Source organism: Corvus hawaiiensis, chromosome Z (genome assembly GCF_020740725.1).
Source record: "Corvus hawaiiensis isolate bCorHaw1 chromosome Z, bCorHaw1.pri.cur, whole genome shotgun sequence".
NCBI lineage: Eukaryota > Metazoa > Chordata > Aves > Passeriformes > Corvidae > Corvus > Corvus hawaiiensis.
The window spans coordinates 74,784,572-74,800,887 of NC_063255.1; the positions used below are offsets into that span (position 1 = coordinate 74,784,572).

The window sequence follows — 16,316 nt, forward strand, 5'->3', positions numbered from 1 at the left end:
CACTATGTTTGCCTCAGATGTGACAATTATCTTGGCACTGATTTGTTAATGAATACTTTTTGAAATTACTAGGAGCCGTATATGGAAGGGGTAAATCCATTCATCAAGAGCAACAAACATCGCATGATCATGTTCTTGGATGAACTTGGGGTAAGTGGTTAAAAAAATACTTGCTGAAGTTACGTAGCAGGATTGTAAATGAAAATTCTTTACACCTCTTATTAACTAGCTCAACAATGCATCAGCTCCCACATAATTCTGAATTCTTTTATCTGAGTACATTTTAAAATAAATATTTAAAAATTGCTGGTCTGTCATACGGAATTAAACCATCAAGTATCTTCTTAGACTTACTAATTTAGTGTCTCTGTAAATGTGAGAAGCTGAAGTAAATTTTGTAGCTATGAGATTAGAAATTTTGGGCAAAAATACAAACCTTTCAAAATCATGTTTTTAAACCAGCAGTTTTTATATATAACCTGTCACATGGTTTTGACCAGAGATGAAAACGAATTTTTGTTTTAAAAAATATTAGGTTGAATTTCAGTTAGTGCTGGGAAAAGCTTCACTGCATGCATTCTATATATTGTAGTTTGAAAGTGAACCACTATCACTGTGTCCTTTCAAAGTGTGACTGTTTTGTGTCTGTAATAGCTGTAACAGGAGTTAGGTCATCATGTTTTATATCTATGTATTTTAAATCCAGTAATTAATTTTAAAAAGAGAGATGAAAAAAAATGTGCTAAGCATCCTGAATTAAGCCTTTGAAAGTGATCTAGAAGACATCTCAGAATACTTTGATAGAATGTAAAAACAAGTGTGGCATTTGGGTATGTTCCAGATGTCATCCTTTTCTGATTAAATCACAACTTCTGCATACTATGATACATCACTTTTCTTTAATGACAGATTTTACATGAGGTCTGTGGTAACTGTTGGTTTGAAAATACCTGTTGGATTAATCTGCTGTTTTAATTGCAGCATCATTGGTTTATGATCAGTTTAATGAGTTACTTGATAGGTAACAGCAGATTTTGCTGAATTTTGTTGCTCTTGCCTCATGTAGATAAAAAAATGCTCCTAAGGGATGGATTCCCCCTTTCATTTAGAGGGTTTGAGTCTCCGTATGCTGTACATTTCTGGTTAGCTCAAAGGTAGTAGAGCAATACCAGATCTTGTAGTAAGAATCCTCCTAGCACTAGAAACTGCAGCAGAATCGCAAAACACATGCCTGTTAAAAGGAGAAAATAAACAATTAATTCATAATAGAAAGATGGACTGGAGGTTTAGCTGAAAGACCAAAATTGGTCGTGGTACCCTAAATCTGCTGTCTTCTATTTTGCTGAAGAATGTTCCTGAGCTTCCAGACACGGCAGAGCACTCTCGAACTGACCTCTCCCGTGACCTGGCAGCCTTGCACGAGATCTGTGTGGCACACTCGGATGAACTCCGGACGCTCAGCAACGAGCGAGGGGTGATGCAGGTGAGTTAACATAAATCACAGGCAGGGGTGCTGCTATGTCCTGAGTTACTCCTCAATACTGGGGTTCTTTTGTAGTATTTCTGTAGCAGTATGATTGATGTTGTATTTCACCCGGAGGTTATTAGCATGAAGGAAATACTTAATCCATAGTTTTGTTTCTTTATGCAGCAAAATGAAGTAGGTTTAGGGGGTTTTTTTACATCTGTAGAGGAAGCCTTAAACCCACAAAATTACGTCTCCTGACAGACTCTCTGGGTCTTAGTTTTCAGATCTGGATTTTTTCAGTTGAGAACTAAATTCACTTTCTTTAGCTTTCTATTAATACTTCATTTCTGCTTCCTAGTTTGCCAGTACACTTGTATGCTTGGCAAACTGCTGGCAAACTTGTAGCAGTGGGTTAGCTATACACTTTCTCCGCCTTTCTGTTAACCACAAAGCAGCAAGAAGATGCATGGGAGGAGAGCCAAGGTCTGTGACACCATTTTAAGATTACCCTTATTGACTAGGGAATCAGACATTTTCTTTTTTTAGTTATATATTTAAACTAAGGAGTTGCTGGTCTGATAGGCTGATGCTGAAAATGCTGTTCAGAGAGGACTGCTCTGTATCCAGTAGCTAACACGTAGTTTTACCAATTCACTCTCTCTTACAGCACGTTCTTAAGAAGCTTTTGGCCATTACTGAACTGCTACAACAAAAACAAAATCAGTATTCAGTGTCTAACAATGTTAGGTAGCAGCCCTCTACCTGAATTCTGCATGGATCCAGCATGCCCAACATGCAACTCTCACCAGTATCACTTTGTATTGGGTTGACCCTGAGTTGATGGACAGTCTTTAAGACCAATGACGCTTCTCACAATTTACATATTTAAACTGCACGGAAAGGCGGGACTTCCCCTTTTGGTCGGAGCTCGCCTGCTGGAAGGTGGGGGGGGCTCCGAGCCTCCCGGCCCCGCCGGGCCGGGCCGGGGCCACTGCCCCTTTCCCCCTTTCCCAACGCTGCGGCACGGACCCTGGGTCGCTGGGGGGAACTGTCCCAGAGCCGCAGGCAGCTCAAACCAGCCATGGACTGCTCACAGCTAAACCCATCCAGCGCGGCTTCTGGGGACAGGCGGGTCCCTCTCCTCTCCATGCGGAGCCGGCGGAGTCAACGGGAGCCGGCAGAGCCTCCTGTCTGCAGCCAGCACACTCCGTGCTGAACTGAAGAGGACACCACGCAGCCAGCAGCACAGAGGGAGCGAGGCTTTCCCCACCGTAAAGCCCGAACAAGAACACTCTTCAACATGGCGGCTTCGGAGTCAGAGAGAAAGAGAAGTGAGTCCCGTGGGACGGAGCTGAGCATGGCGACGGGAGAAAAGAGGGCGGTGCCGCGATTCTGGCGCGCAGCTTAAAAGAAACCTTCTTGCATGCCGTGGTAAGAAACTGTAATACCACAAACTGTTTGTCTCTTTAATCCATTTGAAGAACATGGGGGGGGGGGTGGAGAATCAACGTGTGCCTATGAAGTTTGTGAAGAATGCCTATGCCAGGCTATATAGAAGTAGTAAGAGGCTGTTAGAGACTTGTGGCGAAGAAAAGCCTCTGTGTGCAGGCCAAAATAACTTATCCTTAAAAAGATGAATAACCCCATGTGATGGCCCATGTTTTGTAGTGTGAAGGAACTGTGAGATTTTTCATGGGAGAGATGTTCTACACACAGCAGACTGTTTGTTTCCGGGCGGGTCTGCTATTGGTGGCAGTTTGGGAACCACGTGCAACTGAAGGAAAACCCTTTTTTCCTTAAGCATAAGAGAGAGACTTTTCAAGAACTACAACACTGACTAACATCCCATGTTCTGTTATCCCTTGTGTGAGCTGGATAAAAGGAGAGAAGTGCTGGAGGAGGGGGGGGGGGGGGATTTGCTTTAATTTTTTTTTGTTATTTTCTCTTTACTTTTAATTCTATTAGTAATAAAACTCTTTCATTGTACTGCAACTGTTTAAGGTTTGTGCCTGCTTTGCTTTTCTCCTAATTCTTATCTCACAGAAGGAAAATAAGTAAGTAATGAATATTTTGAACCAAAACCACTACATTTAATTGGTGTTTCCGCCCGGTTTCGAACTCAACCCGCTACACACTTTCTTCTTGCTCTTGCCAAAAATAGCACACCCTGTCACATTCCCAGTGATGTGTGAACTATGCAAAAAGAAAACAAATACCCTGTTGGTGAATGATTGTACCAGCAGCTTTTTTTTAAGCTATCTGTGCAGGACATTTGCACTTTTTTTTTTCCACTTGGAAACAGTTTTTACAACCTCTGAGCCTTGGTGTACAGTTCACCTTCCTCTGCAGAGAAAATGCTGTGACTGTGTCCATGACTTCGAAATTGTCAGCACCTCTGATTGCCAAAGTTTTTGCTGTCTGGTTGGAAAGGAATTATCAACTGACATGAGAAGAAAGGTGGTGTTCTGACAACCACCTATAACTGGATAACATTTCTTACTGTAATTTCTGACTGGTTACAATAATTATGACTTTTGACTGTTTCAACCACTTTTAGCTTGTATTTACCATTTCCAGAATTTGATGTTATGGTAGGAACAACGTTTACTGTACACTTTTTATACCATGCTGTTTCTCTTGCTGGAATTATGCTGAGAGAATATGCAGAATGGGTCTTGTCAGCTTTATTTTTTTGATGTGCCACTGATTCAATCTGAAGAGTTCTTCCATCAAGAACTGTATATCCAGATAAATCACAATGCTTTTGTAAAATGTTTACAACAGTAAATAATTTGAGTTCAGTAAATTTATTGATCATTGTATCAGACATGCATGCATTCATTAAACTGTTTTATAAAATAGGTATTGTTTGGTCTTTTTAGTGAAAAATAAGTTTTTAAAATAAGTCAAGCTCCATATCTCTGACTCTATGGAAACCGTCTAAATCTGAATGCTGTGGAAATTTTTAGTGTCCGCACTGGTGGTGTACTTTGCAGTGTTCACACTGTGTCATTTTTTGAGCATGAATCCTCAGACAGCATTACCTTGTCCATATGCCTTAAGCTGTACACTACTGGGTGAGAAAGTAGATGTTAAAACACCTTGGGTAGGCTGAGATTTAATAAAAAATTATTCCCTGGGACTGGGGTGAGGCACTGGCACAGGGCCAGAGAAGCCAGGGATGCCCCAATCCCTAGAAGTGTTGAAGGTCAGGTTCGATGAGGCTTGGAGCAACCTGGTCTAGTGGAAGGTGTCCCTGCCCATTGCACTGCCACAAACTGTTTAAAAAAATGAAAAGTAAAATGTGCTGTTGATTTAGAGGGTATTTCACCATCACCATGTGTTATGTTCTAGGCAGTGATCTAATAATAGGGAATAAAAAGATTCACTGACAAGACTAATGAGATAATCAAATATTTTTATCGTATGAATGAACACTGTTGTAGACTTTTATAATGCCTACACTGTTTTTCCTGTTAGAACTGCCAATTCACTGTCACATAAAATCAGACTTTACTTTTGCACCTTTGCTGTAGTATTATAGTGGCTCTTGCTGTGTTGCCCTGGTCTACAGTTGGAACAGCTTCTTGAAGCTGAGAGCTCCCAAATGTCACATGTAAGGCACTGGGCAGTCACATGTGATGCTCTGCCACAGTGACAATACACCCCTTTGCAAGACCTTGTTACTAGGAAAGTGTTTTCTTAGAAGAGTCCCATAACCCTGTCACGCCTGTATTAGACTGCATCTCAGAGGAGTAAATAATTTACCTTTCATTCTGTCCTACTTAGGTCTTTAACATATATAAAAGGGATTATTTTTGGATTTAGTTGCTTGGTTATAGGCAATACAACATGGTCAAAATACAGACTGGAAGACAGAGCTACCTAGCTAATCTACCTGTTACACACAAAATGCAGCAAAGAGAATGAAATTGGGGAACACCCAAAGCTGCACTTAGGTGTGTGTATTGTAGAACTCTAACAGGATGTATGAAAAGGAAATAAATCAGCTGCTGCTCTAACCCTACACTGGAGCCACATCAAACTTTTTCTGAACCAAAAACAACTTGTGGGCCAGTTTTTTTGAAGCAAGTAATTCTTGCTAGTGTCAGACCTGTAAAGGGTGAGGGTTTAATGGAACCATGACTCATTCTTTTAGGAAAGTAAAAGGCTTTACTGCCAACGTAAGAACTATCAGCACAAAGCCCTTAGGACACATAAAAAGGAACCTGTGGCAGGCAAAGTCACACCTGACACCAGAGAGTAGTTCATGCAGTGGTAGGAGTCCATCTTCTTCAAAGTAATGCTGAATCCACAAGATCATCATCAGTCCACTCTTCCTAATGGAAAGGAAAACACAACACCTTGAGCGACATCTGTGTGTGGTGTGGTGTGTGGTGTTGATGTGCTTTGTATGGTCTGGATTTAAGAACTTACAGAAAGATTCCAGGAACACAAGACTAAAAATACAGTGTAACTTGGGGCAAGTCAGGCCTTTAACCTTAAAGCTAGTTATCCATACCTATGCTTACAGTCATGGAGACAGTCATGTTAGCAGCCCCTTTTCAGCACCTGTCTGAGATAAAGAAGCATGAGCTTTATTTGGATAATGATGTAGAGATTCCAAAATAGCTCATACTGCAACTTCTACTACTGTCTTGTGCATTTCATGGCTTTGTCACCTTGGCAGCTGAGTCATCTGTGCTCAACCATTACCTTTTTACTATCATTTCAAACCGATGAGCTTGCTGTACCAGTTCTGGCTTTCCTACTGATACTAACCTTCAGCTGCAAGCAACTAAATCCAGAAACATGTTAGAAATTAGATCAGAATTGACTGTGCACTTGTAGACTACAGTCTAATATCAGCTAACTACAGGATTAATGAAGCCTCAAAGTATGAGCAGTTTGCACACTCAGTAAGCTTTCAAAAAGTTAAGCACACTTTATATCCTGGCCAGTTCAGATCTGATCTTTCCTGTGAGAATTACTCAGAAGTGAAATTACACAAGTAGAAACCCAGTTCAGATACATCAATAATGAAAAATCCTGAGTTTCAGGACCTTTGGAATTGTGCAAGAGTCTGTCATGCTGTAGGCTATGTGAATTTATCCTATCAGGTTATTGCCTATCAGGCAAAGAATTACAGATACTAATTAAAAAGAAGCTCCAAAATCAAAACTGCCTCAAACCACAGCAGAGTAACTGACACAAATTAAACTGGGGCAGGGAACAAGTGAAACCTCCAAAGCTCATATGGAGCTGTTTTCTTAAGCCATTCTGTCATAAAGTGAAAAATTTTGCAAGTGCCTGTTTTATGGAGTTGCCAGTTTCAATATACATTTTAAGACCAGCATTTGGAATAAACACTAAACACAAGTTTTTGCAGCAATAAAGTTACAAAATAAGTTTATAAAGTTCCACATTTTGTTAGAACATACTTTCGATACCAATTTTATTTTAATCTTGTTTAAATAATTTTTTAGATTCTAATTTGACGCTATAGCATCAACCTACTACGATAATCTCTAATAGCAAAAGACACAAATCTTGTCTTTTATCTTCAGAGTTTGACAGGTGATCCTCTTCAGATGTCAGCACATTTTTCTAAATGCCATAGTTAGTGTGTCTTAGACTACCAGTATCCAGTGTCTTAGTATCAAGATGAGTCTAGTTAAAAAGGGTTCTTCACCTCTGCCAATGTGGAATCTCTCCAACTTCCAGTCCGTATTACAAACAAAAGCTCTGGAAGGTGTTCATCTCCGATGTAAAGGACAACCTTAGTACTGTTTTCATTTGTTGAGTCACCCTCATCAGTTTATCTCCACCTTATTTATACCTGGTCTTATATCCAAAGTACTAGCTACCCATCTGTAATTAATGCAGCCTTGTTAGCAAATTGTCTGACATAAATTTAGTCCAGCACTCTATACTGCTTTGAGCAAGAAACCAAATGAAGTAAATAAAACTTTCAAAGCACAAGAAACAGCAGGAAGGATAGTCTGCGTGTTCATTCCCCTCTCCACAAAACATGGGTGTTTAAGAACACTTTCAAGTGCAGATGAGTATTTTTTCCATTTAAAATGGAAAAAAAAAAGCTGAAAAAGGTTCAGTCTAAGCAACAATTAAAATTATATTACAGATGCATAAGTTTATCTCAGTAGCCGTGTCACTTCTGTCCTGGCAATTAAGAGTGAAAAAAACAGGAAAAACTCATACAAGTAGGTTTACTGACCTCATCCATTTTACATTTCTTTGTGACATATTCATCATCTTCATAGCCTTTCCTCTTCTTCCTAACCCAGAAGAAAAGTGGAATGCTTATGTATTTTTACAAGTTAAGACTATCTTTATTTGACCCCAGGATTACATTGTGGACATACCTGTTCCATAAAAATACTACCAAAGCCTCAGCATGCAGCTTGCTGCAAGTTCAGAATGCATATTGAAGTGAAATGGGCAGAAAAGAAAAATCAGGAGGTCGTTTGCTATCCACATAATTCTTAAGAAAACATTAAGCCTTTATAACATTCTTGTTTTAACCACCTGATTTTAAAGCCCTTAGTTTTCATTACATACAACATAAACTGGCCACACCTTAGAAGCCACCCAGTATTCCAGTTTTGTGTTACAAAATAATCAGCTTGCAGTGCAAATCAGCACAAAAGAACCAATTTTAGGTATAACTGAAAGCACTGCTTTGAGTCTTGGATCTCAGCTTCCAGTAGATACTCATAGCAAGCAGGCAAACACTGTGTGCACATTTAAGGGCTTCCATTTTCCATCACTCACAGAGGTAAGCAAATACTAATGTTCCTATGCCAATAAAAAAGGCCGAAGTTTAACACATCCAAGATCTACTTACAGGTTTGTATTAAATGAAAGCTCCAAACTGTGACACTTCTCTAACTTCTGTTTTAGAGCAGCAACCTCTTCAGGCCTCGGCAGTTCGTATCGTTTTATGAGATTTTTCATGCCTAAAATGGCAGCAACACAGATCTAAGCACACAGATAATTTCTGCTCTGCCTTGCTGTGTTGGGTCTGTACGGCAAGATATTGTTAGTGGCGGGGGCTGCAGGGGTGGCTTCTGTGAGAAGCTGCTAGAGGCTCCCTCCAATATACAACAGAGGCAATGCCAGATGGCTCCAAGACATATACTACCACTGGCCAAGGCCAAGCCTATTGAGTGACAGTAGATATGCCCCTGTGATAACAGATTTAAAGGAAAAAAACCCAAACCCTGGTGCAACACTAAGTGCTGCTAGAAAGAGGAATGAGAATATATGAGAATGGCCCTACATCTACCAGGGTCAGTGACGAAGGAGAGAAAGGAGGTGCTCCAGGGCCTGAAACAGATTCCCCTGCAGCTCCTGGTGCAGACCATGGTGAAGCAGCTGAGCCCCTGCATGAAGGTCAGCAGGAGTGTGGAGCATGCAGATGAACCTGCAGCCCGTAGAGGAGGCAACTTTGGAACAGCTGGATGTGCCCAAAGGAGGCTGTGACCCCTTGGCAATACCATGCTGGAACAGGCTCCTGGTAGGACCCTGCAGACCCTTGGGAAGAGAAACCTCTATTACAAGAAGGTTTGCTGGCAAGATTTGTGACCCTGTGGGAGACTCGCACTGAAGCAGCCTGTTCCTGAAGGGCTGCATCCTGTGTAATGGACCCACATTAGAGCAGTTCATGAAGAACTGCAGAACGTCAGAAGGACTCATGTTGGAAAAATTTGTAGAGGACTGTCTCTGTGGGAGGGACCACACACTGCAGCAGGGGAAGAATGTGAGGAAGAAGGAGCAGCAGAAACAACACATCATAAGCTGAGTACCCCTGCACTGAAGGGAGAGAATTCAGGAGTGAAATTGAATCCAGGAAGAAGGGAGGCATGGGGGAAAGACCTTTTTAAGATCTGGCTTTCACTTCTCATTATCCTACTCTGATTTGACTGGTAATTAATTAATTTCCCCCAGCTGTGTCTGTTTTGCCCATGAGCGTGACTGGCGAGTGACCTCTCCCTGCCCGTATCTCAGCCCATGAACTTGTTTTCTTTTTTCTCCCCTGCCCAGCTAGGTAGGTCAGTGATAGTGTGGCTTTGGTGGTCACCTGGCATCCAGCTAAGGTCAGCCCACTGCACTTGTGAATTACACAACCCTATCCAGTCTCCAGTGTGGCTGAGTATTGCTTACGTCTCAGTCAGGCTTGAGCCAACAGTTCACCCTTCCTTCCCTCATTGTAACTACAATCAAACAAGTCTCTAGCATCACTGACTCTGGATTTCCTTAAGGCAGAGTTCACATTACTCTGCCAACAAGCTTCAAAATACACAGGTATTTTTTGCAATCAGCATTGTACCTGCTGTCCTAAACAAATATCAGTTCCAATCTCATTAATAATGCAAATTCATTTTACAAGATTTTTTCTCTGCCACCAGTACTCTGCAGAAGTCATTTACAAATGCTTGAAAAATTTCCTTCCAACCATCTTAGGTTTACGGAAGAGCTGCCTTTGGGCTAAAGCTACCATCCATAATAACTGAAGAGTAGTGATCCCAGCATTCCCTTCCATCTCAGCAATGGAAGTCTAAAGATGCGATTTAGAAGAAGAGAAAGGAAAGGGCATCTTAAGTTTTTATAAACTGAACGTAAATTGAATTTGTAGACTCTGGTTACTTGTATGATGCATTCACTGCTCATGTCAGGCAGCCTAGTTTCACTGCCACCACTCCCATTTTAAGTGCATGCATTAGCTTAACGCATTCAATAACTGATTACTTACTGAGAATTTCGTATCACAGCCTTTTCATTTAAATACAAAAAGGTAGTAATCAGTGTACTACATTCCCTTTTAGCTTAGCTAAACCATGGTAATATTCTTAATATTTGTTATATATACACACATACACACATTTCTCTCACTAGTGAAGCTAAGCATCTTATAGCTGAAACACCTCATAACTGCAGAACAGATGTGCAGTATAAATCTTGGCATAACACATTAATCATTTAGCTTACAAAAGGCACCTTCTGGTGGTAGTAGTTGTTACATGCAGGCTTTGCCTGAAGCTGTAGTGTTTAAGATATGGTGAGGTGACTTGAAAAGCAATTGATTTCTGTCTTACAAAAAACATTATTTAGTTCTCGAAATAAATTTCTCACTTTTGAATCAACTGCTAGCACTTAACCAACTCTAGCACTTACGTTCTGAAAGCACCAGGGAGGTCCTTAGCCTGTTAATTTATTTAATTTGTTCATATTCATTTGTTTAATTTATTTGTTCATTGTGTCTCTGTCTTTTTTCCCCTTCCATCGACATGCTGGGTAGTTTTCTACCTGCCTGCATTTTACTTATGCATGCCTTAAGGTGAAGAGAACCATTTGAAGCACACCCTTCTATCTAAAGCTTCTGTAATTTGGAAAAAGATGGTTTTTCCTCCTTTCCAGATATTCTTTATCATACTTTTCCAATGTTTACTTACATTTCATGTCATCTAGTAATCTGGATAAGGTTGATCTGTTTTCTTTCAGCATCAGACTTTCTGATAAATAGCTGCAAAGAGACACAGAAGAATAAATTCTTAAAAGTGTCATAATAATTTGTAGCAATTACTATGAATTAATAAAAAGTGTATTATTTATTACTCATATCTGCTAGAGCTTTATAATTAGGTAAGAAGGAACGCTTTGGTTACTTAAGTGCTATAAAGTGATAAAAAAGCAAATTTGTCACTGTAAGAATGTGACAAAAGTACTTCCCCAGCCACAGAGAAGTAACACTGCCAAATGAGACATTTCTAAGCCTCATGGAGCTAAGTCAAATTATATTTAAGATTCTATGACAACATCACACTATTGTACAGTACGCCCACAGGACAAACAAATACTACAGAAGAGTGGTTTTCAGACTGACCAACAGACAGCAGAGCTTGCAAGACAGGCCTGCTTTTTTTGGCAGCTGAAAGCTATTACTAAACCCTGTTTTGCCTGAGCCTATGGGTCTCTTCCTCTTCCCAAGGAGATTAAACTTCTCTTTAGTAAGAACCCTAATGCACACTGCCTGGATAAAACCCCAACACACACGAGCAATGCCCTCACCAACAACCACAACAACCAAGGAGTTCTATCCCCTTCATCATGGGAGCAACAGGTCTTCCAGTTCCCAGGTGTTCTGTACCAGCTCTGCAGGTGCACCTGCTCACAGATCCACAGACTGAAGCTGCACCAGCAGCTTCTCTCATGTCTGGCAGGAAAAGCTCACATCAAACAATAAATGACAAGGCTGGAACAACTGTAGGGTGCAGACAGATAACAGAGACTTGAATTCTTCCTGAACGTGCAAACGAAGTTCAGACACCTTGAGTCACACACACTATCTACAAATTATTTTAATTCTTTTTGCAAGCTTGCCTTTCTGAGTTTTGGCACAAGCAGTACAGAATACAGATCTAGGAATAAGATCAAGTTTCAAGTTAAAGTAAGCACCTGAATGTTTTTACACAATTCTGAGAAGACAGTGAATCCTGTAGAGAATACTCCCAACACTCTTTCTTTTAGAAGAAAGATGTGAGATACATTTAGAGCAGATGGAAGATTTTATTTTAAAACAACTTCTTGGATTTAGAGGTGTTACACTCCAGATGCAAAATGCTCACAGGCTGTGGCATGGTATTACAGCAACCACCTCAGCTGTTTATCTGAAGAAAAGTGTATTTTTTGTCCATAAGAGAACTGAACCAAACAAACTACACATTTCAGCAAACATATCAAAGTGTTTGATAATGCCTGTGCAAACACCAGTGGCAAGAACACAGAAGGGAAAGAAAAAACTGATTTAAAGCAACACCTTAGCCCTGCTTCATATCCATGGAAGCTGAACAGCAGCAGCAGCAGCCAAACACAGCATGTTGCAGCATGCCCATTAGCTGTCAGTTCAGTGTAGTTTCAGTTGATTCTCAGTTTTCTATCATATTTCCACTTTCTTCATGGTGTAACCCCCAAGCTGAGTCTGAAAATCCTATGCTGTTCTAATTAAGGCAAAATCACCAGGGTTTTTTTTTCCCTTTTTCCAAAAGAATATAAAAACCAGACAGCAACTAACTGCTTTCCTCACCTATTTGTGAAAATGAACAGTACCACTGCATTCTAAAACATAAAGAACAGACCAGTGCTATCAATCAGTAACTACACAATTCTACTAGTTAAGAATATTAGAGCAAAACAATTTTATACATGAAGCAAAAAAACTGCTTAAATCACACTTGTAAGAAAGAAAATACTACCTCTCCATATTAATTCCTGCTCTTGAGCCACTAGATAATATGGCAGTGAGAGCTATCTGTGAGGGCGTAAAGAGCAGATACGCATCTGTCAGAGCCACTCGATTAAGGAAGTCATCAGCTGTTTTCCTCAGAACTTCAGGATTTTCCAGCACTGGATAGCGAGTCTAAAAAGTAATGATTTAGGAAAATAAGCAGCTGTTTGTCATTCCTGTTCATGAGCTCAAAACACACAATTCAACAGTATTTTATAAAGCTGAAAGATAGCAGACCATATTTTTATTTCAAAAATATCCTAAATAGCTTAAAGACCACAAGTAAAAGAAATATCTTTTAGGTATTTGTCTATCACTTTAGAAATTAGATCTTTAAATTACAGCCACAAAAGGAAATAGTTTTTTATGACAATGCATGACAGACTTGTATTACTTTACTATACATAGCATGTAGCATAACAGAGAGTATTACCTTAATATCAATTAGAAATCCCTCAAATGGCCTGTATGGATTGTGGATGATAAGATGGAAGTTCAGTTCCTGAATAAGTAGCAGTTCATATTCCAGTATTTGTTCAAGAGCTTTTTCCTGTCCAAGAGGACTTTCTCGAAGGTTACCAACAAACTGTGCACTGGATACATTAAATTCATCTACTTTACAGGCCAAAAATGCACATGTTAGCCTTGAGGAGGGAAAAAACAAAGCAAAAACAATTGACATACGCAGCATCCATTCCCCTATCAAGAGTTCTGCTCAGAAAATTTGTGTATCTTTAAAACATGATGTTCTGAACACAGCAAAAGGATAGTGAAACTGAAACCATATTTTGTCTTTACTCCTACTTAAGCGCTCAGATTTTCTTTCTTGTTTTTTTTCAGGTCTTTACAAATATAAAGATCATACTTCAATATTCCATTTGATAGAGTAACTCAAGAAGGGTTATAACTCACATTATTATCCGAGGATGATACTCCATCACTGAGTTATTGAGGTAAAAACGTTTGAAATACATGCAAGCTGTTCCCTAAATTGAAAAAAAAGAACGAGGAGGGAAAAAACCAAAAATGGATTAAGAAAAAATATAAGTACATAAAAAGAAAAAAAATCACGAAACAGCCAAGTTTGAATATATACTACAGGCACACAGGATACATACACCAAGGCACTAAGACACATACACAGCCATATCATTAAATATTTCAAAGTCTTTATTTTTGCCTGCAAGAGCCTTACAATATGACTGCCATACAAAATAATTTTCTTTATTTTTAGACGTATTTTGGAAGACAATGCTTAAAAAGCCAACAGTATCTTTATGAAAAAAATTTGGTAAGGCTGAAAAAAATCATCCTGAAAGTTGTGAGCAATCCCAACCATTTGACTTTTTGGATCAGTAAATTCTGCAGCATGTTTATCAGCATGAAAGCTGATGCCTTCCAAAACGAGACTCTGCATGGGCTACTTCTCAAACATCAGTCTGGCTTCACAGAACATGCCATGGCAGTGACTGCCACCTTTCAAAGACATCCTCAAGCACGGCACTCTTCACCACACCTGCTTCGAAAAGGGAGGACTAACAGGGGACAAAATAAATCATACATCTTAATAGCTTAGTGAGAGAGAGGCACAATTTCACTCGGTTCTTCAGCTCTAAGTCCCCACTTCTCCCTTCTAAAACACGCTCTTCTGCATTCAAGACAAACCCCCGTTCACAGTAATTTTGTTTTTCCTTTGTAGGTTAATATTTTGTCAGTACTTGATCCAGCTGATTTTGTAGTCAGACAAGCATCAATGCTGGAGCCAACAACTGAATGACAGCCCAAATTTGGGACCGCCTCCTTTAGCTACTGGGAGATGGTTTCATTTTATCATCAAACATTACCACCAACCATCTACCGCTATTTTGTTTTTACTCTTTGTAAAGGGAAACAAAACAATTCAGTCACCCATGCAAGTTTAAGAGCCACAAGCAAAAGATCACGTTGAAAAACATCAGGTTTTGAAATGCCTGCATGTGTCAGAAAACGAAACAAAAAAGCGGCCACAGACTGTAGCGCTAGAAGAGAGAAAAGAGGCTTTAAAGATATCCGTGCTCTCAAGAACAAGCCACGCAGGCAGCACGCGAAGGAATAAGGAAGGCCGAGACTGCGGCTCCGTCCTCGTCTCGCTTACCACAACGGACCGCGGCATCGCCGGCTTGAACGCGGCGCAGAAGTCCAGCAGCCGCTTCTCGTAGTACTTGCATAGCGCCAGCTCCTCGTGCGGCTCCAGCAGCACCGGGTCGCCCTGCGGCACCTTGGGAGAAGGAAAGCCGCGCCTGAGTCCGCCGCGGTCTCACCCTGCCGGCCCCGCTCCCTCCACCCCGGCACCGCCCCGCGCCCGCAGCCCCCGCCACCCCCGCAGCCCCGCGCACCTTCCCGCTGGCCGCCGCCCTGGCCCGGGCCCGGCGGTTCCCCTCGGCGCGGCGCCGCGCCAGTTCCTCCCCGCCGCGAAAGGTCCAGTGCCGGCGCTGCGTGCTGCTGTGGAACATGGCTCCGCAACATGGCCGCACCCGCGCATGGCACGCCGGGAGGCGCCCCAGCGCGCGGGGCGCGGCGGGGTGGGTCCGGGAGAGGCCCTCGTGAGAGACGGACGTTTCCCTTTCCTTTTCCAAACCTTTCATTTTTTAGGACGACCTCTGGCAAAAAAACCCATGTCGCTGTTTTGTAAACAACGTCTGTAAATTTTTGCACAATAGCATCACTCTCTTGTTTCTCTTTCGGTTTTATTAATGTAGACTTGCAAGTTTACACTGCACTTGTGCGGGCTCACCTCGAGTGTTGGGGGCAGTTTTGGACACCGCAATATAAGAAAAACATTAAGGTATTAGAAAGCATCCAAAAGAGGGCCATGAGGATGATGAAGGGTCTGGAAGGGAAGCCATATGAGGAGTGGCTGAGGTCACTTAGTCTGTCCAGCCTGCAGAAGAGGAGGCAGAGGGGAGACCCCATTACAGTCTACAACTTCCTTGTGAGGGGAAGAGGAGGGGCAGACACTGATCTCTTCTCTGTGGTGCCCAGTGACGGGACTCAAGGGAATGGCATGAAGTTAAGACGGGAGGTTTAGGTTGCAAATCAGGAAAAGGTTCTTCATCCAGAGGGTGGCTGGGCACTGAACAGACTCCCCAAGGAAGTGGTCACAGCAACAAGCGTGACAGAGTTCAAGAAGTGTTTGGACAATGCTCTCATGCCCGTGGTGTGATTCTTGGGAGTGTCCTGTGCAGGCCCAGGAGTTGGACTTGACGATTGTGGTGGGTCCCTTCCAATTCAGCATATTCTGTGATTCTGCTCCCTTAGGTTCCTTCACTAGTCTCCAGTAGTCTCCTGCTCTCACTAGGTAACCATTATATAAAAAATCCAATTATGCTTTTAAGGAAACAGCATTTCATAGCTTCCATGCTTCAGCCAGAAATTTTAGATACTACTGTGTAGGGTCTAATATTTGTATTTGAAGTATGTGAGGAAAGTATGTAAAACATACTTTTGTGGACAGTCACAGGACTTGTAGTTGGAAGTGTTACTGACCAAGTTATGTTCTTTTAA

The 16,316-nt window shown here is 41.3% G+C and overlaps 2 protein-coding genes across 7 annotated transcripts in view; one reads left to right on the forward strand and one right to left on the reverse strand.

The window, feature by feature from the left end:
• The window catches only part of LOC125319885 (ras GTPase-activating protein 1), a 58,863-nt gene extending 56,499 nt beyond the window's left edge, over positions 1 to 2,364 (forward strand). For both annotated transcript variants that reach the window (XM_048291607.1, XM_048291606.1), the window contains 3 exons: positions 73 to 150; positions 1,349 to 1,483; positions 2,136 to 2,364. In XM_048291607.1, coding sequence (XP_048147564.1) covers positions 73 to 150; positions 1,349 to 1,483; positions 2,136 to 2,219 — 297 coding nt within the window. In that variant the 3' untranslated portion in view covers positions 2,220 to 2,364. The remainder of the gene's footprint in view (positions 1 to 72; positions 151 to 1,348; positions 1,484 to 2,135) is intronic.
• The window catches only part of CCNH (cyclin H), a 29,148-nt gene extending 13,847 nt beyond the window's left edge, over positions 1 to 15,301 (reverse strand). For 3 of the 5 annotated variants that reach the window (XR_007200930.1, XM_048291610.1, XM_048291609.1), the window contains exons 1-9: positions 15,149 to 15,301; positions 14,908 to 15,030; positions 13,686 to 13,759; positions 13,207 to 13,417; positions 12,742 to 12,905; positions 10,942 to 11,012; positions 8,334 to 8,445; positions 7,704 to 7,764; positions 5,719 to 5,808 (exon numbers count right to left, since the gene is read on the reverse strand). Coding sequence is in view for 4 of the 5 variants with exons in the window: in XM_048291610.1 (XP_048147567.1) it covers positions 5,764 to 5,808; positions 7,704 to 7,764; positions 8,334 to 8,445; positions 10,942 to 11,012; positions 12,742 to 12,905; positions 13,207 to 13,417; positions 13,686 to 13,759; positions 14,908 to 15,030; positions 15,149 to 15,265 (978 nt within the window). In the remaining variant the exon portion in view is untranslated. Of the gene's footprint in view, positions 1 to 877; positions 1,232 to 4,137; positions 5,809 to 7,703; positions 7,765 to 8,333; positions 8,446 to 10,941; positions 11,013 to 12,741; positions 12,906 to 13,206; positions 13,418 to 13,685; positions 13,760 to 14,907; positions 15,031 to 15,148 lie in introns of those variants that run through there. The other 2 variants (XM_048291611.1, XM_048291608.1) reach the window with 2 other exon arrangements.
• Between the last annotated feature and the right edge of the window lie 1,015 nt (positions 15,302 to 16,316).